This window comes from Trachymyrmex cornetzi, unplaced genomic scaffold (genome assembly GCF_001594075.2).
Source record: "Trachymyrmex cornetzi isolate Tcor2-1 unplaced genomic scaffold, Tcor1.1 scaffold56, whole genome shotgun sequence".
NCBI classification, from domain to species: domain Eukaryota; kingdom Metazoa; phylum Arthropoda; class Insecta; order Hymenoptera; family Formicidae; genus Trachymyrmex; species Trachymyrmex cornetzi.
Genome location: NW_017299871.1, coordinates 1809730 through 1834434, shown reverse-complemented (window position 1 = coordinate 1834434; position 24705 = coordinate 1809730). Strand labels below are relative to the sequence as shown.

The window sequence follows — 24705 nt, the reverse complement described above, 5'->3', positions numbered from 1 at the left end:
CCCCCCCCCCCCCTTCTCTCTCTCTCGCACCCCCGGATTTCGCTACTTGCGCGCGTAACAAAGAACTCACCACGGGAACTCGCCGCGCGGTTAAGGGACGCCGGCCGGAAAGACGAAAGAAAGGAAAAAAAAAAAAGTGCGTCGGGGGTATCGTGTGGGTATACGGTCGAAGATGTCACAATAGCGGGTTGCACCGCATGGTATACGCGCGTATACGCGCCACGCGTCTCTTCCCACCTACACACGCAATTCCTCTCTCGCCGTCCCTCTCCCGCACGCAACGTCCGTCCTCTTACCCGTCTTCGTCGAGACCCGGGTCCCCCTCCGGCACTCCGGGGAGCCCCCGGTTCTCTCTACTCCTCGTTTCTTCTCTCACCCACTCACTCAGTAAAAAGCTCAACTCGTCGTGACTCGTAAGTGCTCACGAAAAGCTCAGTCGCTCGCGAGCTGCGTTCGAGTGCACATCTCTGTCCCGTGCGAGTGCCATGCGTGTCTCGTCTCGACATGTGACTCCTTCGCATCCGTGAGGCTGCCTGATATCTTCTTCTTCTTCCCTCTCTTCCTTCTCCTTCTCCTCTTCCTCCTTTTCTTTTCTCTGATTTTCTCTCAATTCTCACGGTGAAACACGCGTGCGTACGGTGGTGAGATGAGGTGAACGCGCGCGTCGTTACGCAGGAATTTGAAAGAAGGGTGCCTCTCCTTCGCACGCATCGAAAATGCACCACTTGACGATGCTGGTGATAACAGCGGTCGCGACGATCCTCGCGCCGGTCGCTGGCAATCCCTTCCTCAACGCAGCGCAAGGTAAATAATCTTATATCTTTTTTCCACGCGTGGCACTTATAAAAAGACAGGCGAATCGGAATGGATTGAAAGAATGATGAATTTATTTTTGTGTGGTATGAATGAATGAGTTAAAATTAAGAGAAACCGAATTCCATGTGATCGAATAAATAAATTATTTGATAACGATCTCATTCTCTCCGCAAAACTATCTGCGAACTCCTAATTTTAATTCAATTAATTAATTATAATTCTGTTTTTGTGTGTGAATGTACGCGCTCTACCATTTCTAGAGTTTACTTATCGAAATTATCATAATTTATAGCTACTAGCAAACGTTTTTAATTATCCGGAGTTGATGCCAAAATCTATAACGTAGTTACGCTGGATCTGTAAAATCCATTTAAATGTTAATTAAAAGACACTAATTGAAAAATCAAAATGACATAACTAATATAAGAAAAGAATAAATATTAAATGTATTTTAATAAGGACAATCCAAATTTGTAGATGTAACATAAACAAAATTCAACTATTTGACATTTTCGACAAAAGCCTGGTTCCATCAATGCAAGATTAACTTTAATCTCGGTTGAATTTACTGTTCATCTTTTTCTAATTCTCAAAAAAAAAATCAACAGTAAGTTACGTCGAGATTAAAGTTAATCTTACATTGGTGGAACTGGACCAAAGAGATTTATACTTGAGTGGATCCAATAAATTCGCCGTCAGTTCCGGAGGGTTAAAATAGCGTGAATTATCGGCGTTAGAACTGAAATCGATGGATCCCGCCAAAAGTATCAGTCGTAATTTTTTTTTCGATGGGCAGAAGGATTACGAGTTACTTTAACGTGCGTTATCACGTATCGTCCAGTTGTGTGTGCGCGAACCGCCGATTATTTATAAGATCGGTCGGCGCGATGTCGCTTCTACGCGCAAAAATACGAGCCCCGGGACAGATTCATTGAACCCATTTCTCGCGAGAGTGTTCGTCATCGGACGGCAAGAAGATATCAACGACAACTTCCCGCCACATGTGCGTACGAGCCTCCGCCGTTCCTCCGATCTCTCCTGCGATCCCTAGTTTCCGTCGCGCTGATTTTTTTAGTGCACCCCGCCACCCGCATGGCGATTTTTAATGTCTCGCCTCGCTCGTCGTTAGAAACTCCTTCCCCCGACCGGGAAACGAGCAAACGGGGGACCGAGAAAGGGTTTATTTTTTTATCACGATTCGACCCGAGAGCTTCGAGTTCTCACGGATCATGCGGTAAAAAGTTTCTCTTCCTTCCGCGACAGTCACCCCTTTAAGATTCTTTCAGTCGACGCTTAAAACAATTTATTAATTTTTTCTTGATACAAGGATAGATAATAGAGATGGGACTTTTCTGATTTGCATTGCAGTCATGATGCGTATATTTCTATTCATTTTAACGAAATAAATTATTATATTATGCATTGCGAGAGTAATTGAGACTTATTTATATGCAAGAAGTATCTTGTGGAGTTCCTTTGATATAGTGATTTAAAAGGAGCGATCTCAGAACTCGGAATACTTAAAATTAAAAAAGATAAATACTCTCGCTTGCCGCACAGTCAACCTATGTCGCAATTATCGCCGGCAAATATATGCAAGTTAGCGCGAGATAACGTGAACGTTAACGCGCGTTTTTTGTCCTCGATAATCGTAAATCGAGTGCAATCGCGGGTCGCACATTCTCCGTTGGGAGTTCATTTTATCGAGATGAAGTGCCCCGTTTTCCACACAACGACGTTATTTTTCTCTCTCTCTCTCTCTCTCTCTCTCTCTCTCTCTCTCTCTCTCTCTCTCTCTCTCTTTCTTCCTTTCGTTCCCACATCTTTCTGGTCCCTTTAATCTTTCCTGAAATTTACACGGTGCACGTGCATTCGTGTGAACAAGGTGTCGCTAACGGTCCCCGATCTCTCTACCTTCGACTCGACTCGGAGGCGTATTTGCGCGTACGTACAATAAGAGAAAAGAGAAAAACATACGCATAAGCGGAGGCATTGGCAACATAAATATATCCACACACGAGAGCCAAAGGTGATAACGCGTCGCGATTCTCTCACTCGTTGCTCGTTCAATGCGCTTATCGATACACAACGCGATTCGTAGAAGAGAATCTACGTGATACTAGTGTCTAAGAAAAAGAAATTTACCTGTATGGAGGCTCTATAAAGTCAAAGATCCGCGTATCGAATATGTAAATATAGAAACTAATTCTTTGTTCTATTTGCAGACTAGAATTATTTATATTACAAGTATTTATATTGTTAACATCTCAGATCGATTGTGGTTAATGTCCGAATGTTTCGGCGCACAGTCACATCTGAGATAATTAAATTTAAAAAATTAAGAATTTGTATTGTATTTATAACATCTAACTTGACCGATTATTGGCGTCCTTTATATTTATATGCTCAACTAGAGTTATATTTTAACGTTCTCTTCTTTATTTCAATTTCTAGCCTTGAATTTAATTTTAATTGGATTGTAATTTAAAACTTTGTGTGTATATGCTCTATGAAAATATTACGGCATTATTATAAGGTCGTTCTCATAAATCTCTCTCAACGGCGATAGATCTTCCATTCATCATTCACGCAGTTCTTCCGTACGCAGAGTACGATACTGGGTGTAAGCAACGACGTAATAGACATCACTGATGCGAGCGCGATTTACATAGAACGCGAATTGCATCCATGTGTCGCAAATGATTAACATGTTATGCGCCGGTTTTGACCGGCGCAGGAACGCAGAAGCAATTTATTTACGCGACTGGAAAATGTACGTAATCCATTGGCACGCGCATATTACAAAATTTACCACTTGATTTATAGCTACACAGCACGCGCGTGAATAATTATTAAGTCCCCACGGCGTTACGTAATTATTCTATCTTAATGATACATGAATACGACACCTCCGTCGCATTCATGGAGGAAAAGAAATTGAACGTTGAGTAGACTAGTAATTTGTGAGCTACATTGTCAACAAAATTTCACTTATTTCTCTTTCTCTCTCTCTTTTTCCCTTACACAAATGCTTATATTTTTATCATATATTATAATAGATGCTTTCCATTTGGTGACACAAGTGTTGGCACAAATTCTATCTTTGTTATTTAATGCGTTCAGCAAAAAAGGTGGTTTTGCAACTATATATAACTGAAAAATTCTTTAATATAATTCTACACTTAGATTCATGAGAAATTAAGGGCAAGATCAATCACATTGAAGAATTATACACAGTTGTAAAGCTACTTTTTCTGCTGAATGCAGACAGTGCCAAGAAAGATAGAATGATAATATTTATGTCGATTTATGTTACCAAACAGAAAGTATCCATTGTAACTCTTCGTTTTGTATTACATCTATACTTTGTATCATACAATATTTATACTTTTGTACGTATTGATTACGGATCGCCGTATAAGTCTTTTTATTCTTCTTGCTGTTGAGACATAATTTAGCAGTTGTCACATTATTATTTTTGCGTGTGCAGAGTTTTCGCACATTTGCATAAATAATTGCACAGATTATTTGACAAACAACCCTCGCACGCAACTTTGTAGCGACTTAATCGTAACAGGAGATCGCGAAAAACGTTATATTAGGAGCTGCTCGCGATCGTAATTATATCTATTTAAAATTGATCGGCTACGGAAAGGCAGCCGGTGGTCGTTTTGTAGAAACTGCGTAAAGGCGGCGAGATAATTGGCAGCTTGTCGCACGTACGCACGTAATCTGCACCTTTTAATACCGGCAAGAGTGTCGATCATAATGATCCTCGGGTGTAAATTTGACGCTCGTTTCTAGGCGCGTAAAATCGCCTGCCACTCGACAACTTTGAACGTGTAATTTCACGCGTGTGCCTTCGCCGCAACTGGAAATTGGAGCAGCGACTTACGCAAGCCGTAATATACATAATGTATACGAGTACACGCACTCACAGTCGCACTCTCTCGAGATCGATACTCTTAATTAACCATTAAACATCCGCTCATCTCACCGCCTCCGATACGCCCTCGTGGACCGTCAATGCATTATTATGCGTCGGCTTGTACATTTTCCAAGTAATTCTAATACTAGCGAGTCTGAGGGAGTTCCGCGACTAATGGCTCTCAATGAGTTATTATACTTTCAAAAGCTGTGCGAGAACCTGCGTTTTAGAAAATACATATTAACTTCTTCAAACTAGTACATGATTATCACAATATTAATTGCACGTTATTTGCGCACGAAACGAAATTACTGTTATTCCATTGCGAATAATTATAGAAATTTTCGTCTCGTAACTGTATATATGATATCGAATAATTTGAAAATTTGTTATACCGGTTCCAATTTTTTATTTTAATCCCATTGCTTGTCTTTGTAGGAGTTTTATAAATTTCGTGATTTAGTATATCGTCACCCACGTTGCAATAATTTAGTCGATCGAAATCTTTTAAATTTCTTGCAAGAGAGGAAGAGTTTTTCTCTCGTTTCCTTTTCTTCGATTGTTTTCTTTTGTGAACGGATTTCTTTCGATGATGTCAACAATAAAATGCAGTCGAAAACATCGATAAATGTGCACACCACAATGTCTCATTCCGTTCACGTAATAGAAAATAAACGGCAATGATGAGTTATATAATAATGAATAATGATTATCCGGAAAATGTTGATATAAATATGGAGATAAAAGATCGGACAAGGAAGAAGGCATAACGATTGACCCACGACGGTATGACGAAACGAATGCGATGAATCGTAAGAAAAAAAGATTTATAGATTGATTACGATTACAGTGAACAAACATAAAACGATATTATTCACTATTATGTAAATGAAGCGCAGCGAAGATGAAGCTCAAAGTCACATTCGTGATAATTGTATTAGGTAATATAATAAAATATCACACATACCCATTTTTGTACAGTACAGTTTTACATAATTTTTTCAATCTTGGAACAAGAATCACTTCCATCTTCGAAGTATACGGTACTTTCAGCAAGAGACGCAGATGATACACTGTAACACAATAAATCATTATATTTTTGTTGTTTGCCAATGTTAAACAAAGATGAAATGATCACTAAGATACGGTTAATAATAAAGACAAAATTATTAACATAAATATTAACATATTTAATCCTGCCTCAATATAAAGAATCTCCATAATTAAATCCTTTCTATAAAATCCAGATATAAAAGGCACTCCTCCTAATGCAAAATTTGAAATTATTACACTGCGTCTCATGCTGGAAAGTACCAACAATTTGGCGATACTCCATACAGCACAGAGACCTCCGTCAAGGAGCTCTTTAAAACTTTTAGAGTGAATTATCGTCATTCCGAAGAGTGAAATCACATTCTTAAAGATTGAAAATTGGACCACTCTCTTTCAAGACTAGCTTAATTTTCATTCTTTAGAATAAGATTCCACTCCAAAGAATATAAAGATGTTCAAAAGTCGCTCCTACGGACGCGCGTTCCCAGGATCTCTCTGATAAAGTGTGCTGCGTGTGACATTAAAAAGTCAATTAATTAGAAGAGCGATAAGAAGTGGATCGTGGTGATTGCCATATCAATTTCAAAAGACAGATCGCACGCTCTCGCTACAATATGAGAGACGTAGACATAATTAGGGAGATACCGGGGGGGTTTTTTGTGGATCCTACGGCGACACCCGGTGATGTTCCTCGGGGGACCGGTTGTCGCGAATTTTTTGTCAAGGAGACAAAAAAAAGAAGGAAGCAGCAGCAGATCGAGAGAGAGAGAGAGAGAGAGAGAGAGAACAAACGAAAAAAGAGAGGATTGCGAGAAGCATCCGAAAGACTCTTCACCATGAAGATTACTTATATGTACTCCTCCATCGATATATACCCGCTACATGGTGTATACTGCATGAGAGGAGAGATAAATAAACACATAAAACCTCTGTGACAGCTTCACGCCGAATAAAAACATGTCGAGAGACACGTATCACGATTCCCTCCTTTTTATCTCCCCGCCAATCCCTTGTCGATTTCCTCTTTCCCTTTCTCTCTTCTTCGCACCATAAAATGCACCGTGCTTGCTCGGGCGCGAGTTTGATGACTGTATTAATTATGTATAGTACAATTTCTTCGTGCGCACATCGCATCGTTTGTCTGCCGCCGGCAGCATCTAATTATGCCCTCGCGAGGATTATCGCGCCTATATTTGCAAATAACGATGTGGCGCGTTCGTAATCGTCGATAATGGCTGACAGATTGAGAAAGGTAGGATTTGCGATGGAGAATTGATTATGGTACGATTAATGAGTGTCAGCCAGATCGGCGATAGGCGGAACGTCTTTTATTCGAGGAGCATTTATTTTCAAATTCCCAATGCCCCTCCCCTGTTTGGTCTCTGTATTCATTTATCTTGCGAAGATTATAAGCATTTTATTCCGTGAGAACAAATCCCTTCTGACTTGTCTTAATTCTGTCTTCCTATCCATAAAGAAAGATTTTTTTTTCTATTAAACCAGTATCTTTTCAGACTGTAACTTGAATACACAATAAATAGGAAATGAAGGCCTTAAATGATCAAGCTAGATCTTTTATAGTGCTTAAATAATTTGGTGTAAATTTATATACTCATGTATTTTCAATCCTATGAATTACGCGCCAAATTTTCAATCTCGAAACGCAATTCTAATAGAACTAGAGTAGTAATATCACAAATTAAATTGAGCAATTTAACAAGCAATTTTTTTTTTATTTAATATCCTTGTTTGCAGAGAAAAATAGACATTCGTAGTGCACCGAGGAATAAAATTTTATCGACGCATTGCAATTCGCAAAGAGCTTTTTCTGATGGCTTTCTGGAGTCCATGTTCATATGTAAAGCCCGTATCAGCCTCCCGACTCTGCAAGCCGACCTGACTGCCGATCAATAATGGACCAATCACATTGAATCAGTCTTATTGCGATCGATCCATTATTGGTCGGCAGTCAAAGTTGGCAGTCGGGTCGGCTTGCAGAGTCGGTAGTCTGATACGGGCTTAAGTCATATCCGCTGATAAGAGTATGGGAGAATCGCGCGGAGCTCTTTTTTACGAGAGGCAGTAACGCCGATGATGTGTCGCCAGCCGAAAGACGCAGCTGCGAATGCAGTTATGCGGCCGTGTATGTAACGGCGAGTCGCGGGTCGTGTATATTGTATACATACGGAGTCGGACAGCTTGCGCTGAGGGAACGAATGTTGCACGACACATTCCCGCCGATCGACGTCACCTCGGGTCGCTCGTTTAAATTCGTTGAGGAAACGCGCACGCCTCGTTCCGAGAAAGATTCGCGGCGAAACGGAGAAACGCCGATTCGCTGTAAATTACGCGCGTGAAGACTGACGAAGACACGCTTATTGTCTCGGCACGCGTGGACCGACATACCGATCGTCCAACTAGACAGCCATCGGACACGCGGGACACGCAACATTGATACGTAAATGATTTATTGCAGATACCGCGATGCATTATTGATACCGACAACTTGATTCCGACTTAATCAAGCGAGCGATTAAGGTGGTCCGTATTTGGTGATTTTTATTACTTTCCAAGATGATTAATATACATTGAGAGAAAAAATATCTTGATACAAAAAAATAAGCTATTATTAGGACCCATCGAATAAATAATTTTCTTGTGTTACGTAAAAGTTTTTTATGTCATGATATATTTCTTCCCAGAGAAATTATTTATTCGGTGGATTCTAATAGCTTATTTTTTTTAGTATTTTTTCTCTCAGTATACGAATAACAAATAGTTTTTAGAAAATAAATTTCTAGTGTTTTTGATGCTTCTCTCCAAGGATACTTTCTATACAGAAACTATATTTCGCGGGTTACCTCCGTGTTCAGATCCATTAATAGAACGTCAACATTTCGTGAATATTGCAATTAATTCACTTCATCGGGGCGAAGAGCAATCTGATACTCTTTGCCCTGATGAATTAGAGAACTGCAATTTTCACGAAACGTCGGCTTTCTAATAATGGATCTGAACACGGAGATAAAACTCGCGAAATGCGTTGCTTCTGTATAACAATGTTTTTCTTATATTCCCGTTAATTATCAACAATATTTTTTTAGTTTCCCGTTAGAGATTGGCTTAGGAGGTTCTATGCAAAAATCACACATACATCGCGTATATAAATTTAGACGCGCCGTTTGCGGATTATGGCGCACAGACGGATTTACTGCAGATGAAATCTGTCATTATCAACACGACGCGAGTGTGCATTAGGCGCGTTCGACGTGGCGACGTTTGAAAAACAAAGAGGAGAAAAGCAAGAAACAAAGCCGCAGGAGAAAACGTCGAATTAAATTTACAACACGTTCCCGAGGCATTATGATCGCGCAACGTGTAATCCATGCAACGAAGATGAACGCGCGCGATCATTCTCGGAAAGATTCGCGAGTATCATTATATTTGTCGTGGCTGAGTTATTTTGTTATGTTAATGTCAGAGACGACGGACTGCAGGAGATCAAGCTGCCTCGTTTCATCAAGCGCATTAATGGCGTTTGAAATGCCACTGGACTTGCTCCACAGAATCTTGTATTAGTCAAATTAAACGGTCCACTTTGTATTAGGCGTTGTTTGTCACTTCTCGGCATACCATCGTCGTCGTCGATTATTGTTACATTATCGTTAATTATATAATTTGTTAATTATAAGGTGTCACATGGGAAGTTGCTGAAACTAAGCTGTTACTTGTAAACACACATAAAAAATGGAAAATAAAATATTGTTCAATAATACAGGACAGTTTTGTTTACGTATAAAGCAAAGACAATCAGATATATTTGTGTCATTTGATAAACGTTTATAAAAATGCGTTAAAAAATGACAGCTGACATTTAATTTCAACAGTTTCCTTTGTATTTAATATAATTATACCTCCAGCGTTTTTTATCTTCTCAAAATTGAGAATCTTCTCTCTACGCTCAATTTCTTCCTCCCGATGAATTTCAATGAAGTGTTTCTGGAAAGTAAAACGTATATTGCGTTCACGAGGCGTACGATTTGGATTGCGTTTGTCGATCTGATGTTTCCCGTCAAAGTCACGAACATTTCGGCTTCTCGGGCAGCGCGACGGGTGAGATAAAGTGAAGGGGGCTCCGCAGTTTAGATCGGTGTAAACGCCGGATGGCCGCGAACGACGCCAGCTATTTTTGTGTCGTCCGCAACAGGAGCCACAAAACGCCGCATTTAAAGGCGCGACGCACTTGTCGCGGCGAAATTTCACGTGGAAACGTCAAGGCTCTTTGTGGCGAGGATTCGATTAAAGGCGCGTCTTAAACGACCCGCGTGAGTTTTTACGACGACGAGATGATTGCGAACGCACTTGCATGCGTAATGAGTAAGAAAACAAAAAGGGGGAGGGAAAAAAAGAAGAAAAAGAACGAAATAAAACTCCCGAGTGCGGTCGAAGTCACGACGATAAACGTGAGCAATGGCAGGTTTCCACGCTCTATAATAGTAACCGTGTTGAGAGAGCAGAAAATATGATTCAACCTCCACAAATCATCCCGCTGATATTTTAGGACCAGACGTGAATAACTCGGTGACAAACGGATAAGTGCCAGGTGTCGGTGACCGAAACCGATATCTAGCCAAACATTCTGTAATTTATTCTGTAATAGGAGAACGTTCCACGAGACTCGAGCACCCTCCTGTTTGCTCAGGAATGCAAACGATCCCGAACGCGACTGATATTTCCCATTCCCGACAATGCGGCCGTAATTACAATTCTTTGTAAATGCCATAAAATTCAAACAGTCTTGTTCTGTAATTTTACGGACGAATACTTCGAATAATATTTCCAGAAAATTTTATACTATGAATATACTAAGGTATCTTCAACTTTATTTTCTTCAGAGAGACTACGATTGTAAGAAAATGAACTCTGCAGTACGTATGGGCGTATACATAATCGGAATCGAAACGATTCTTCGAAATGAAGCGAGAAAAGGGAGGGAGCTACAATTTGCTGTTAATTGGTATCTATTAGCTTCATTGTAACGCAGTGCATACGTGTTGGCACGGTCGGCGGCCCTTACGATTTCAGTCGCCATTCAAAAGACCCCCCTTTCACACGAGTCACTTTGATCGAACCCGCATGTTAACCCGGTAAAGTCGTTAAAGATCTTTCACGTCAAAACGTGACACGTTGGGAGGAGCCGTTGACAGCCATTCACGTCAGAAATATTAAAACAGGAATAAACGCGCGTTCCGACGGGGTACGTATAATTACGTCACAATCGAAGCGTTGTAAAGGGCAACAACAAACTGCCCACTGGCGATAAACTTGAAGCTCGAAAACCAATTCTCTTGAAAACGTCATACGAGCTCAAAGTTTGTCGTTAAATACGAAGGAAGGCTCTCGAACGAAGAACAGGATATCTTATTCGATTGTTCGATCCAAATGACGTACCGGACAATTCCCCTCCAGTCGTTTAATAATTGAAGACGTTGGGAAGAAAGGGGACACACGGAATGTTTCACGAGACTGCACGCCACTGCAGTCGCTAGATGGAACGGAAACTTTTAATATTTAAGACCACCGACGAGAAACGTCAACGTCTCAACTTCTGTCCTACTTTATTTCACGTTCTAAAAAATGTTACGTAAATACAGTCGTTCCACCGTTATAATAATTGACGCAGTAATGAATACGAAATTACCATTCAAAAGTGTAAAGAAAGGCGTTAAAAGCAATCTTTTGTAATTTTATACAGGCGAAAATAAAATAAGAAAAGAATCTTATTTTCGGTCGGAACGGATCTTGATATTTAATAATATTCACACACATAAATTTTTTAGTTCTCTAAACTGCGCGCCAATTCGATTTGTCGGATTTGAAACACAATCATAAACTGAAACTGGAAATAACTTCACAAATTACATTGATCGTCAATTTAATAACGATGCTAATAAGTATTTTAAAACACTACAAAGAATTTATTGCGACAAAAATTACCTCAGTCAGCATGAAATCCTCCAATTCTGTTTTTGTGAATCGGAGTCTCCGAATATAAACTGTACGTGAGGTCCCTCGGGGTGGTAGAGTTTTGACACTAACGTACCCTCGTGTGGACCCCTGAAAATGGATCCTTTCTCTTCCTTTTTGCCTCTCTTATGCCAACGTAATGCAGGATACGCGTCTGTTTCGTGTCGGCGGAAAAGTGGAGGAAATATTCTCGAGTGTGACCAAAGTTTATCGGATTATAGTTTCCATCTGCTCTTTCGATGGGCAAAGCTAATCCTTCCTTCGTTTCTGTTACAGAGATGTCCTGCTGCTCGCTGGCTGCTGGATCCTGTCGGAATGTGTGCTCCAAGGTACGCATTTTAAATAAGTACATCATACTTCATTCTCTCGTTTCTTCAAGATTTTTTAAGAGAAGCTTCTTTAAGAGAATTCTCTTGAAATTCTCTCTCATTCAAGAATAAAAGTAGTAATTAAACTAAGTTCGGTAAATGTCAAACTTATTAACATATACATAGATATTTGTATCTACAGTTATATAAAAAATATATCTATAAAGGTATATATAATATATAATTATAATACCTACATATAAAAAAAAGCTGTTTTAATATTTTACATTGGCAGCGAATGGGAACAAAACACTGAGCGATACGCGAAATCTAAAATTGTAAATAAAAAACCAATATCCGAAACTATATAAAGATTAGTACACCTTTTCCGTCGCGATAAGAAATTAACCGTGACCTCACGCCGCGGAATATAATCTATTAATTATACAGCGCGGAAGGAGGAGCCTCGTGGGAATTTCAAAAAGACAATCTCGACAGAGTAATCCGAATGCGATATCACACGGTTGATAAATATCCGTGGGCCGAACCCGGGACGATAAAGGACACGAAATATGTCGTGTCCACGGATATATTAGGATCCGGGAAATAAAAAGGGAACGTTAAGGAGAAAGAAAGAAGGAGAGTGAAATGGATAGGTGGGAAAAAAGATGAGAAGAAGATACTCGTTGCTTCCTTCGATGAGGGTTTCTCGACGTGGGGTGCTTCCCGGCTGCAGCTTCTTTAGAGGTGACTGCGGGGGCCTCCTCTTCGAAGATAATATCGGAGACACCGGGGGCCCGCTGCGAGATTTACGCGGGACCCCTCCGGGGCGTCCCGCGGGCTCATTCATACGCAAATATTACGAATTGACGCGTTGAACATGCTGGACGTACCACGCGTTATCAATGATATCGTGTCTCCACGCAGTTTATTCGAGGTGGGGGGGGGATACGCGGGAGGGACGTACTTTGGGTAACCTTTTGTTGATTTCTGATTATGGAACGGCGTACAAGAGGATCTTGTCTATAAAGGATATTTTATTGCTGCGACGATATCAATGTACTTAAAATCTTCAATTCGAAATAAGAAGCAAAATCAATTGTAAAAATTACATGTAAATATGTTAAAAAGTTACTTACAAAAAATTTGATGATATGATATTTTTGTGTGATTTTTAACGCTTTGCATCTCAATGTTCTTGCTCAATTGAAATGTGAGACACGACATAATGTGAGGTGTAGAAAAACTTTGAGAAAGCTGTCTCTCCGGATCTTCTCCCTTGACTACTGATGAGCGCTTCCTTCTTGGTCATTTAGCAGCAAAATAACCGGATATCATGACGAAAGCTCCGAGATATGTGACATGTTATTCTTTAGGTGGACAGGAAAGACGTTTCTTCGGCAACACGTGGATCTTTTTTTCTTCTTATTCGGGTCAGCAGTATTTTCGTTGTTCCTTCTGTTTCATATTAAAAAATACATTTTTGACAAATGAGTGTTTTTTCTATAAAATTATGTTATATATTTTTATAGCTAACATAAAAATTATATCATATTGGAAGAATAATTCAAAAGCATATCGATGTTATTTTTAAATTTTACAAAAGCTGAGTGCATACGACGGGTCGTATTAGAGAGAACTGCAGATGACCAATTTAATTAATCAATCGACACTTCATAGCCGTTTGTGGCGTTCGGGATTTTCGCAAATGAGAGCACGAGGTAAATTATAAAAGCTGCGGCTCTATTTCGGTATCTTTTGATCTCGGCTTTCGTTCGGAGGCCGTGATGGTGATGTATTTGGTCCAAGATATATGAGCTTCAAAGTAACATTTATTTCAGATTTTTATGAACGATAGTATTTTCTACGTCAATTTTAATCACGATATCATAAACAGAGAAATGGTAAAATTATTTTTCGTCTCGCATTATCATTACCGTTAATTATATTCAGTTCGTATAGAATTATGAAGACGTTCGTGTTTAACAGAAAACAGAAATTTGTCATCATCAACATACTTCTCGGCGTTAAAATCGCCGCGAAAAATTTGCCAGTGGAAAATGCATCCCTTTCAGCATGGCGATGTGACCCGGCTGCGCATACCTCCCAGAATATACCGCGACGGAAATACGTACATACGCCGTTTTCTCAACTCCACATCACTTTCACCTCTAACATTTATAACAACCGAACTTGGTAAAAATATTCTGGAGATATTGCTAGATTATATTAAATTATAAAATAAATCTCTTCGCACACACATGATGAAGTTAATAAAAACACACAATCAGAAATACCTACATCGAATATTTAACGTAGCACGTTATTTTAATAACAATATAATGTGATTTGTCGTCTTGGTAAAAACTGCACATTAATTTTAAAAAATGCTACTCGGAGAGAAATATATGAACAAGTGATCGATGATTTACGTTCGGTGGTCGAGTGTAACCTTTGACTGGGCCTATCGCCAGAGCCTGGCGGGACCCACCGCATATTGATGGATGGTCGTAACTCTTAACCGTGATGGACATACCGAGTGGATCCGGTGTGTCCTCGCGGAGGACGCCGATTGAATCCGGGATGAGGACGAAACGCGTGAGCGATATCTCGGCCCCGAGGACGATTGTCATTCAGTGACGGGCAACAGGAAATCACGGGGCCCATGTGTGTTGCATTCGTGTCCTTGATTCTTAATGACCGCTAATGCGCCGCACCGCATTTCGAATTTGGGAAGTCCTCGACGTTCGATTCGAGTCAGTCGAGACAGACATTAAAGGAGTTAACGCTTCCAAGTCCAACTCGACGGAATAATTTACACATTTATGCAAAGAGTTTCTTCTATATGACTACTTTTATTACCATTTATATTCTTCTTTTCAAAGTAATTTTGGCCTCCAATCCGCGACATTCTGAAACAATTTTTATTCATTCTTATACATACTTTTCTTTGCAATTTTATCACAATTACTTTTATTTTTTTGTCAAGATAATAATTATGATTCGGATTAGAGATAATTTGTTCGTAATTTTATACAGATTTCCTTGGTAGTTTTGGGTGCCGAGATCGAAGCGAGGGAAAATGCCACTCAACGTCTACTGGAGTTTTGTTCCATAGAGCTGGTGAGTTGCCACACGATTTTTATTTCTAAGACTCGATCCCACGCAATCGACACTCGTTTGTTCTCTTCATTCAGCTCAAATCTGGATCGGAAGCCTCTCAACAATGGGCACCTTAAACGATTCGGGATGTTTGTAATGCGATCCAAATTTTTTCATTTCGCGGTGACGATTTTATGAAAGATGATCTTCGGACTCGCGCGATCGGTCGATTGTGCCACTTCATTTTCTTCATCATTCCTTTCTTTCTTTTTCTTCTATTTTTTGCAACTACAATGTCCTTTCTCATTCAACTCTTTTTTTTTTTCAGTTGAATTTTTGGTCTTGCGTGAACACGACATTAAATGGTAAGCGGGGTAGTCAAGTGTGCACCAAATGTTGCGGCAAAATATCAAATTATTTGAATTCTTATAGAGCTCAAAAGGAACGAAGATTGGACGGGTCGAGGATGTTGCCGTCTTGCTCAAAATCCAACGTGTCGCACGACCTGTGCTCTGTCTGGTTCCACAAACGATCTGAACGAATCCTGCCGACCGAGCGACGAACCAGAGTTTTTCTTCTGTCTGGAAAAACGCGAGGAGGCCGAACGATGCTGCAGTAACGTTTCCAATGACACATGCAGGGCTATCTGCAAAGATATTTTTTACAAGCCCGGCAAACAATCTAACTTGAAGTTGTACAGCAGCAAGGGTTGCTTCCATCAAATCCCCAAATGCCTGAAAAGTATAGCCGAGGTGAAACACGCCGAGGATCCGAAGCAGCGTTAGTTATCATTTTATAAAAAATCGTGATACGATCTATGTGGAGTAGACGCAAATAATTATCAAATTATTAATTATCAAATAATCATCGAGTTAATTTTATAATAGTATTAAAATATTAGAATACGTTTTTTTTACAGAAATATTTAATTTAATTTTTAATTTAATTTAATTAGCGTTTTAATTTAATAATTAAAGTTTTTATTACACGCTCATATAAATTGCTAAACAATAACAAATTAAAATACAAGGTTTATTATATTAAAACTTATATTAAACTTTACTTAGCCGTGTATAAATTCAATTAACTTTCTATATTTAAATAAAATATCGCAATAATTATGAGAACTTCATCTCACCTTCTGTTATAACCTTTCGTTTTGTTGTAAGAATGTACCATAATGCTCCTTAATTAACAATTATGAAGTCAGAGTATATCAATGAAGTCTAGTTTTTTTGGAAGTCAATTCTCTGGTTACTAGCGAGAAATAGTGGTGTCAATTAATTAAAATCATTAATGTTCCAGAGTCAAAAGCAATGTAGGTGTAGATATACGTGGTGGATTAAAACGGTCAAAAGACCATGTACACCTACATTGCTTTGGACCTTGTATTTTAATTTGTTTTAATTTAAATAGCGTTATAATGTGTATCATAATTTTTTAATCTTTATAAAAATAATGTTCTCGTTTAACAAGAAGATTTATCTATACTTTAATTAATCGTTCATTGACTGATATCAACGAATGATTATTGAGGTATCTACGTCGTAAAAATTAATTGATTCTATTTCTGTTTTCAGATTTGCACTGTTGCGATGAAGCCACGACTGCGGCGTGCCTGGATACGTGTCGCAGTATTCTCCACACTGCGACGACCGACCAGGAGATCATGGATGCTCTGGCGGAGAAGTGTAGTCCCGTGTTACCTCAGTCGCCGATGTGGAGCTGCTTACTAAAATCGGGCTCGACGAAGCCGACGCGATTACCCTTGAACGCTGGCAAATTGGCGTGTTGCACGAAAGCGACAAGGCCTTTCTGTCATAATTTATGCTGGCGAGCCTTTCAGGCAGACTGGGAGACCGCCTGGGTACAACTAGACGCACAGTGTCTCTCGTCCAATTCAGAAGGTGAACTGAGAAGGTGTCTGGAAGATGCGGACGACTCTTGCGAGATAGGCTGTTCCGGGTTGTCTTACTGTGCGCGGTTTAACGACAGACCTACGACTTTGTTTAGGTACGAACCGTGAGTGAATTAAGATCTGGTCATGTCAATAGTCTGAAATTAATTCAAGTAATTAGCGATTAGAAAGTCGAATATTAAAATTAATTCCGAGTGGTGCTGATAAAATTTAAAATCTTTTAAAAAAATTGAGCTTGTCATAATCAAATACTTAATTTCTTGCTAGAACGTGCACGACTGCGGCTGACGAAGCAGCTAAATGGGAGGCCGATCATTGGTCCAGAGGAAGCATTATTCGTGGACTAGGTGTGCCCGTACGCGTCGCCGCTTCCTGTCCAGCGGAGACTCTTCGTGCGGCGGCTTGTTTTCTGCAGCTGCGACCTTGCGAGACCAGAATTCACGAGACGCTACTTTGTCGCGAGGATTGTTTAGAACTGATGGCAAGTTGTGTGGACTGGAGCTCAGTCACCGGATCCCACACAGCGGCTACTTTGTGCGCCAAACTATCTCCGGGTAGACCGGACGATCCGTGCGTCTCGTTAGGGCCGTTCCTGGATAATTCACAGAATGACGAAGCTGTGATCCATCCTGATGAGGACATTACGACGCCCTGCAAACGGAATCCTTGTCCACAGGGACAGCTCTGTGTGGTCCAACCGAACGGCGCCAAGATTTATCGTTGCGTGCCGGCTTGTTCTCTCGGCGAGATGTCGAAGCAATTGGTGCCGGTCGGATCTTGGATTCAGATCCCGCGGTTTGATCAGCAGGGTTGCCTGAAAATCTGCCAGTGCACGACGCACGGCCTGGAGAAGTGCCGCACGCTCAATTGCTTCAACTTCAAATCCTGCTGGGTGCACGATCGGTTTATTCAACACAAAGGCCACTTCTACCTCGATTGTAATCCCTGCCATTGTTTCGAAGGCGAGTTTACGTGCTCCAAGAGGAGCTGCGGCGAGCTGCGAACGTTATCCTTGCCCTGCGATTGTCCGGCTCATTATGTCCCAGTTTGCGGCAGGCTAGGTTTCACCTTCGCGTCCGCCTGCCTAGCGAAGTGCGCTGGATTGTCGACCACTGAGGTCGAGTTCGGCAGCTGCTCTAGCAGGCATCCCTGCCTGCATAATCCCTGCGACAGCTCAGAGAGATGCGTTCGTAGACCTAGAGTTTGCTTGACTGCTTTGCACAAGCCATGCCGGCAATACGAATGCGTGCCAATAGATTGCAATCCGCGTGATGAATCTAGTGGACCAGTCTGCGATCAAGAGAATCGCCAGTATCCTTCTGTGTGCGCGATGATCCGAGCTGGAGCCACATTAGGTTATAGAGGACCTTGTCTGAAAGGATGTAGTCTTCGGGATTGGGTGTGCGGCATCAACGGCGAGACCTACGCTAACGAATGCGCGGCTTGGGCCGACAAGGTCGTCGTAGACTATGAAGGTCCCTGTGTCGCCGTCGGTCTCATAGGCGATGAAACGAAACCTCGCTGCGGTGATGCCGTACAGTGTCCTCCCTTAAAGGAGCCGTATTGCGTTGGGGTCACTCCTCCTGGTGCTTGCTGTCCTATTTGTGGAGGAGCGGCGAGATTGTTCTACTCGAAGAAACAGGTAGATATACTCTCAAATGAGATGTCTCTCTCTTTCAGACTTTTAAATTATTTATAATCTAATATTTATTTATTATAGGTGGACAGGATCTACTATATGATGGATGAGGAAACAGATAAGGACTCTGTCACTCTAGAAGCTCTCTTGGTCGCTCTAGGTCGCCAACTGCAAGTGGCGCAATGCGCTCTTCGTGGCATGATGACTCCCGATCGCGATATCTTCATAGTCGTACAGCCCATTACCAAGAAGCCATCGATGCTGCAATTGCGAGCTTGCGTGACGGAAACGGAGAAGCTCGTCACTAGGATTTCGGAGAGGAGTCCTTTAATCGCAGCAGAAGTACCTCTGGGTTCGCTGAGCAGAGCCGAGATAGCCCATAGTTATATTTCTAGTGCTATAAATATTCGTGCTTGGCTCGCGACAGTTGCCGTTACCATCTTCTTGCTAAACATTTTATCCTGAGTTACAATCAAGCCAAAAGGAAAATAAGATACATCGCTCTTATTCTGTCAAATCCAAAGTAAATAGTGTATAAAGTTCATTTTAATTTTTAATGAATCGCATAAGATATCCGAGATTTATTCATCAAGGATAGTTGCAGCTATGAGCGATTAATCTTGTTTTTTGTTTTGTTCTTGTTGCTGAAAGTATTTCTTTACAGTTTACCTAATCGCGATGCATTCGCGGCGACGAATGTCTACAGCGTGTCTCGTGTCTGTGATTCTTCTAGTGCCTTCTAATAGCGTACAGCAGAATGTATTTTTAGTTATCAATTAATATTGCCAAAGAGGAAAGAGTATATATAATGAGTGTATGTACAAAAATATACGATTTCCTGCGCGCGTAATCCGTTATTTTGTCGCAGATAATCGAGAACTGCTCATTATAAATTAAATAATTAAAAAGACTCCGTAAACTTAAGTTAACATATATCGGGTCGCGTATATACATTGACATTAGTGTAATGTGTGTTCACTTATGTGATTTTTATACAAAAGCTCGAAAAAGTATCATTCAAAGAAATAATTTCATTCTCTCGAATTTTGTTATTAACCTTAGCTATTACTCTTTTTTTTCTGCCCTTGATATGCATAATGAGGTCCCTGAAATCTCATTTATATTTGTTACTGTAACTTTCGTAAAAATAGACATATTTCAATTAATTTTTTTTTTTCAATCGATGGAGAATTGATTAAGGAACAAGTCCATAATGTGTAAAAGTTGATAGAATTAAGGAGCTTCGAGATATCCAGGTTCAAGAAAAAGAAAAGTTCAGAAACACGAAAAAATCTCGATTTAGCAAATTGCACTGGGGTTTCTGGGACTCCAATGTGTACAGCTAGGGTTAATTTTTATTAATAGAAAAAAAATCAACGTAGGATTTCATTAAGAATACTGAACGTTGTCAACATAAGATTTTATTAAGAATTGTTATGAACGTATGACTGGCGTATGTTGCGTGCGATTTTATGTTGCTGAGCGTTCGTTCGAATTTTTATTTCGTATAGGTAAATTAATACAATAGAAGAAATATCATTAAGGGGATAATGTGGGTGCTCGCATTTTATTTATAAATATAAATGCGAAAACTTGGATTGCCTGCAGTGGTTTGTGCCAATGATATAAATAAGGCTCTCACAGTCGTTAAGTATATCTTGTTATTGTAGTTTGTTAAAAACAAATACGTTATTTGCATGTATAATAAATTTCTAAACTTTTATCATATACATTCGCATATGCGTATGACAACCTTACGGTATACATTACACTATATACCTCGTTAAAATGATCCCAAAACTTTATAAAACTTTATAGCGACCTCGCGATGCAGTATGAGCACCAGACGCTTGCAGTTTGATAAGTTCTTCCTTGATGAGTCGAGACACTTCCGCCTTGGCCTTGCTGACCGCCAGCTCACTCGTTGATTCTATTGCCAGGTATAACTTTCTCTCTCCTTCTGGTGGCATTTTCCCAGGTGCGATGTACGTTCCTCTCACTGTCAGACCTGCCTCAGAATATTCTGAGATTTGTGCAAGAGCCTCCTTGCTCGTGACTCGCCATCTCGCTTGTTGCGGGAAGTCATTGATCTCAAGTTCCTCTTCATACTTGCGGAATGTTTGCTCGCCGGTTTCCACATCACTTTCTACGAGATCTTCCTCGCGTGGCTGATAATTCAACTTGGTATTCAGTTTCGCTGCTAGTTGTTCCGCGACTGTTTTTGCCTGTATAAAAGAAAAAAAAGTTATTTACGATTGTAAAATTACTGCAGTAACATTTGAAACAAAAACTAGGATTTTACCGTGATAAGATTCGTAGGTCCTGCACCCTTTAGTATGGCTTCAGCTGCTTGTTGAGTAGCGCCTTTCGCTTCAGCGCCTAGATTCTTTGCAATGTTTATCTTCGACGCCAGTCTTCTGGCCAATTCGAGTTTATCAGTGGCACTAGGAATAGGTTGACCGGGCACTGTAACACTGGTCGCAGTCGGTTTCGCAATTTCACGAACAGTGCGCTTAGGCGCTAGCATGCTCTCGATCTGTTGGTCAATATCGTTTTCTATGTCCTCGTCGTCTGAATCTTGCAGTCCTAAGGCTGCTTTTTGGAATTTCTTCTTTTCATTCGCCAAAGCAGCCTCTGATTCGTCAAATTTAAATCCTTTGCCACTGAAACCACCTCCAGTATGAACTTTCTTTCCATCCGCGGCTTGGCGGGCTTTGTAACCTTCCCATAATTGGCGTAAGGGTTCTGGAACTGGTACACCCGCTAACTCGTGTGCACGTAAAATATCACCAGCGTAACGTTCTTGCTCTGACGTAATAAAGGTATACGCGTATCTGAAGGGAAAACAAACCATAATAAATTTAAAATAACTATTATGTATATTGTGAAAATTCAAAGATTTATATCTTACCCTTTATTTCCAGCTCGGCCAGTTCTACCACATCTGTGTACATAATCTTCGTAGTGATTAGGACAATCATAATTGATAACTAATACCAAATGTTTGACGTCCAAGCCTCTAGCGGCGACGGACGTGGCCACGAGCAATTTTGTTCGTCCCGCTTTGAAGTCCAGTATGGTTGAATCTCGGTCGCATTGGTCTATACCACCATGAAGAGACATGCAGGAATATGAAGCTTTCATAAGATCCTTGAGTAACGTGTCTGCGTTCTCTTGCTTGTCTACAAATATAATGGTGGAGCCTTTGTCTTGATAATGTCCAAGGATCTCAAGCAACTTATAAAACTTCTGATCTTCCTCGAGTACAACTACATGTTGCTCCACATCTTTGCAAACGACAGAACGTCCACCGACTTGTACTTCGACTGGTCTCGTAAGTATTCTTCTGGCTAGCGCTTCCATTTGTCGTGGGAACGTTGCACTAAACAGTACCGTTTGTCTATCCGGTCTTACATTCTCCATAATTCGCATCACCTGCGGTTCAAAACCCATATCAAACATTCTGTCGGCCTCATCAAGTACTACATACGTTACTCGACGTAAATTGGTCACTCGTCCGCTGTTAGCAGCAAGCATGTCGATCATCCTTCCTGGTGTGCATACGATGATTTCGGCTCCTCTCTTAAGTTCTGCTATTTGTTCAGAAATTCCGGTTCCACCATAGACACACACGTGCGAAAGACCCAGCGATTTTGTGAATTTCTTCGAATCCCTACCAATTTGCATACACAATTCTCTAGTTGGTGTCATAATCAACGCGATTGGTCCGTCACCATCGGCTAACGGTGGCTGATCGAGTATGTGACGAAACATAGGTAAAAGAAAAGCTAGCGTTTTTCCGCTACCGGTTTTCGCTATACCTATGAGATCGCGACCAGACATGATCGCCGGAATCGCCTGGCATTGAATAGGTGTTGGTTTCTCATAACCGAGTTTCTTTAATACTTCTAATTCCTTCTTAGTTACGCCACATTGCGCCCAAGACTTGATAGGTTTTGGGCAACCTTTACCTTTCACGCGAATGCCTTCTAATTCTTCTTTGTACACTTCCACTTCTTCTGATGTCATTCTTGCTGCAAGTATGTAGTAAATGAGTAAATATATATCTATCTAAATATATATATACAATTTATTTATTGATACAACAGAAAACATAATTTAAAAATATATGGCCATACCTATCTCAGGCACTTCAACATAGAAAGACTTTCGGAATGGTTGATATTCTGTTGTAGCATGATCGACTTTAGCTAATTCTCGCTTCTGTTTGTTTGCTATACCGGCCGCAGTCTCGTGAAGATTCTCGCCTTCTTCTTCGCTAGAGTATTCCAATCCATCTTGATTTTGTTCAATCAATTCTCCTTTCTGTTTCTGCACTTTTTTCTTAGCTACTCCAGTTACAATGACCACTCCACCACTCTGTGATGCTGAATTAGTGCCATTGTTGGCATTTTTTGGAGCTTTACCATCAAATTTATTCACTTTTCTGACTTCTTCTTGGACCTATTGAATTAATTAGACGTAAGTATATATCAGATCAAATTGATTATATAAATTATAGTAATACTTACCTCTGCCATAAAAGCATCAAGTGGATCAATCTCCTCTTCCTTATCTTTTACCTCTTCATTTATTTCTTCAATTTCTTCCTTTGTACCTTCTTCTTTTGCCTCCTTGTTATTCTGTACCACAGGAGTCTCTTCGTCACTATCATCCTCAAGGGACCACTTTTTCATGGGTAGCTGAAGATTTGCCAAAATAGATGTCTTACCGTCTTTTTTGGTTGCTTCCAGTTCTTTCTTCTTCCTTTCTGCTCGCCATCTTTCTATCCTCTCTCTTCTCTTTTGCATTTCCAATTCCAGCCTTTTTTGCTCTTCCTCCTGCAATACAAATTTTCATATGTTTGTTTTTTATCACTTTGGCTAAGTTCACATCCTTGCTTTAAGAGGCCATAAGCCGTAAGTTTGTAACAATAGATCAGTCACAGAATTTATGCTTTTAAACCATAAAAATTGGATTTTGCTCAATTCGCTTAAGTCTAACGGCTAAAGTCTAAAAACTGCGCAAAAATAGTTTAAAGATGGAAATGGTCACTTAATCTCTTTCGACTTATGACTTAAGGCAAGGTTGTGGGCCGAGCAATAATCTTTGAAGGCTCACCTTGTCTAATTTTGTGTGATCAAAAGGTAATTCCTCATTGTCCCCCTTCTCTTTATCCTTTCTATCACGGGAACGGGATCTGTTCGATCGTTCTTTGCCAGAGCGCGAAGATTTTGAGCCTGTAAGACGCTTTTCTTTACTGTCTCCACTAGTATACCGAGAACAATCAATGTCAATGAATTATTTTATTGTTACAACTATTACTGAAAACATCTACAAAAACATGAAGCGATCAGAGAGGAAAGTGAACACCATGAACAACTGTTTCAGATTGAAACTCTTTTCTTGAGTATACCGTTTTCTCTCGCGATCCCTGTCCCTCTCGGAACGTTCCCTTCTGTCACTCCTCTCTCTGTCTCTATCTCGCGAACGACTCCTCCGCTCTCGATGTCGTCCCTTATCTCTCTCCCTCTCTCGGTCCCTGCTTCTAGATCGCCGTCGTTTCTTCTCGGGTTCGGCCGATCTCGATCGCGATCTCGACCTCGATCTTCGCCGGTGATGTCTGTCTCTATGTGACCGTTTATTTTATAATTAGTTTGAGATAACGAGTTCAGAATAAAAGAGAAAGGTGTATCACATAACCTCAATTAAGCGGGTTACTTACTTGTCGCTACTTCGCACCATGGTCGATTACAAATCTGTTACACTATTCTAATTATTATATAAATATTCAAATTATTACTAAAACTCTATCGCACACGCATTTATATCCTTATTACTATAATTATTAACAATTAATGACAATCTCCGCAATATTGGAGCTTCGAGTACCGTCCGTTTATTTTCACGATGT

The 24705-nt window shown here is 40.4% G+C and overlaps 2 protein-coding genes across 3 annotated transcripts; one reads left to right on the top strand and one right to left on the bottom strand.

The window, feature by feature from the left end:
- Positions 1-565: 565 nt before the first annotated feature.
- Reck (reversion-inducing-cysteine-rich protein with kazal motifs) lies at positions 566-20126 on the top strand. The gene is made up of 8 exons (XM_018514921.1): positions 566-804; positions 12101-12153; positions 15172-15255; positions 15563-15599; positions 15667-16014; positions 16815-17247; positions 17420-18794; positions 18873-20126. The coding sequence occupies exons 1-8, from the start codon at positions 717-719 to the stop codon at positions 19254-19256; spliced, it is 2802 nt and encodes a 933-aa protein (XP_018370423.1). The 5' UTR covers positions 566-716; the 3' UTR covers positions 19257-20126.
- A 73-nt stretch (positions 20127-20199) lies between these two features.
- On the bottom strand, positions 20200-24705 carry Prp5 (pre-mRNA processing factor 5). Of its 2 annotated transcripts, none has more exons than XM_018514919.1 (8): positions 24517-24705; positions 24208-24429; positions 23913-24060; positions 23324-23632; positions 22931-23255; positions 21703-22825; positions 21094-21625; positions 20200-21016 (listed from the first exon to the last, which is right to left on the bottom strand). In XM_018514919.1, the coding sequence occupies exons 1-8, from the start codon at positions 24534-24536 to the stop codon at positions 20594-20596; spliced, it is 3102 nt and encodes a 1033-aa protein (XP_018370421.1). In that variant the 5' UTR covers positions 24537-24705; the 3' UTR covers positions 20200-20593. The 2 variants fall into 2 exon arrangements, with proteins under 2 accessions (XP_018370421.1, XP_018370422.1); XM_018514920.1 differs by having other exon boundaries at positions 24208-24420.

Coding starts and splice junctions, on each gene's coding strand:
- Reck (XM_018514921.1), top strand. CDS start 717: ATGCACCACTTGACGATGCTGGTGATAACAGCGGTCGCGACGATCCTC. Junction 15,600..15,666: donor CGTGAACACGACATTAAATG/GTAAGCGGGGTA, acceptor GAATTCTTATAG/AGCTCAAAAGGAACGAAGAT. Junction 16,015..16,814: donor CGCCGAGGATCCGAAGCAGC/GTTAGTTATCAT, acceptor TTCTGTTTTCAG/ATTTGCACTGTTGCGATGAA.
- Prp5 (XM_018514919.1), bottom strand. CDS start 24,536: ATGGTGCGAAGTAGCGACAA. Junction 23,256..23,323: donor TTGATGCTTTTATGGCAGAG/GTAAGTATTACT, acceptor TTAATTCAATAG/GTCCAAGAAGAAGTCAGAAA. Junction 21,017..21,093: donor GACCTACGAATCTTATCACG/GTAAAATCCTAG, acceptor TCTTTTATACAG/GCAAAAACAGTCGCGGAACA.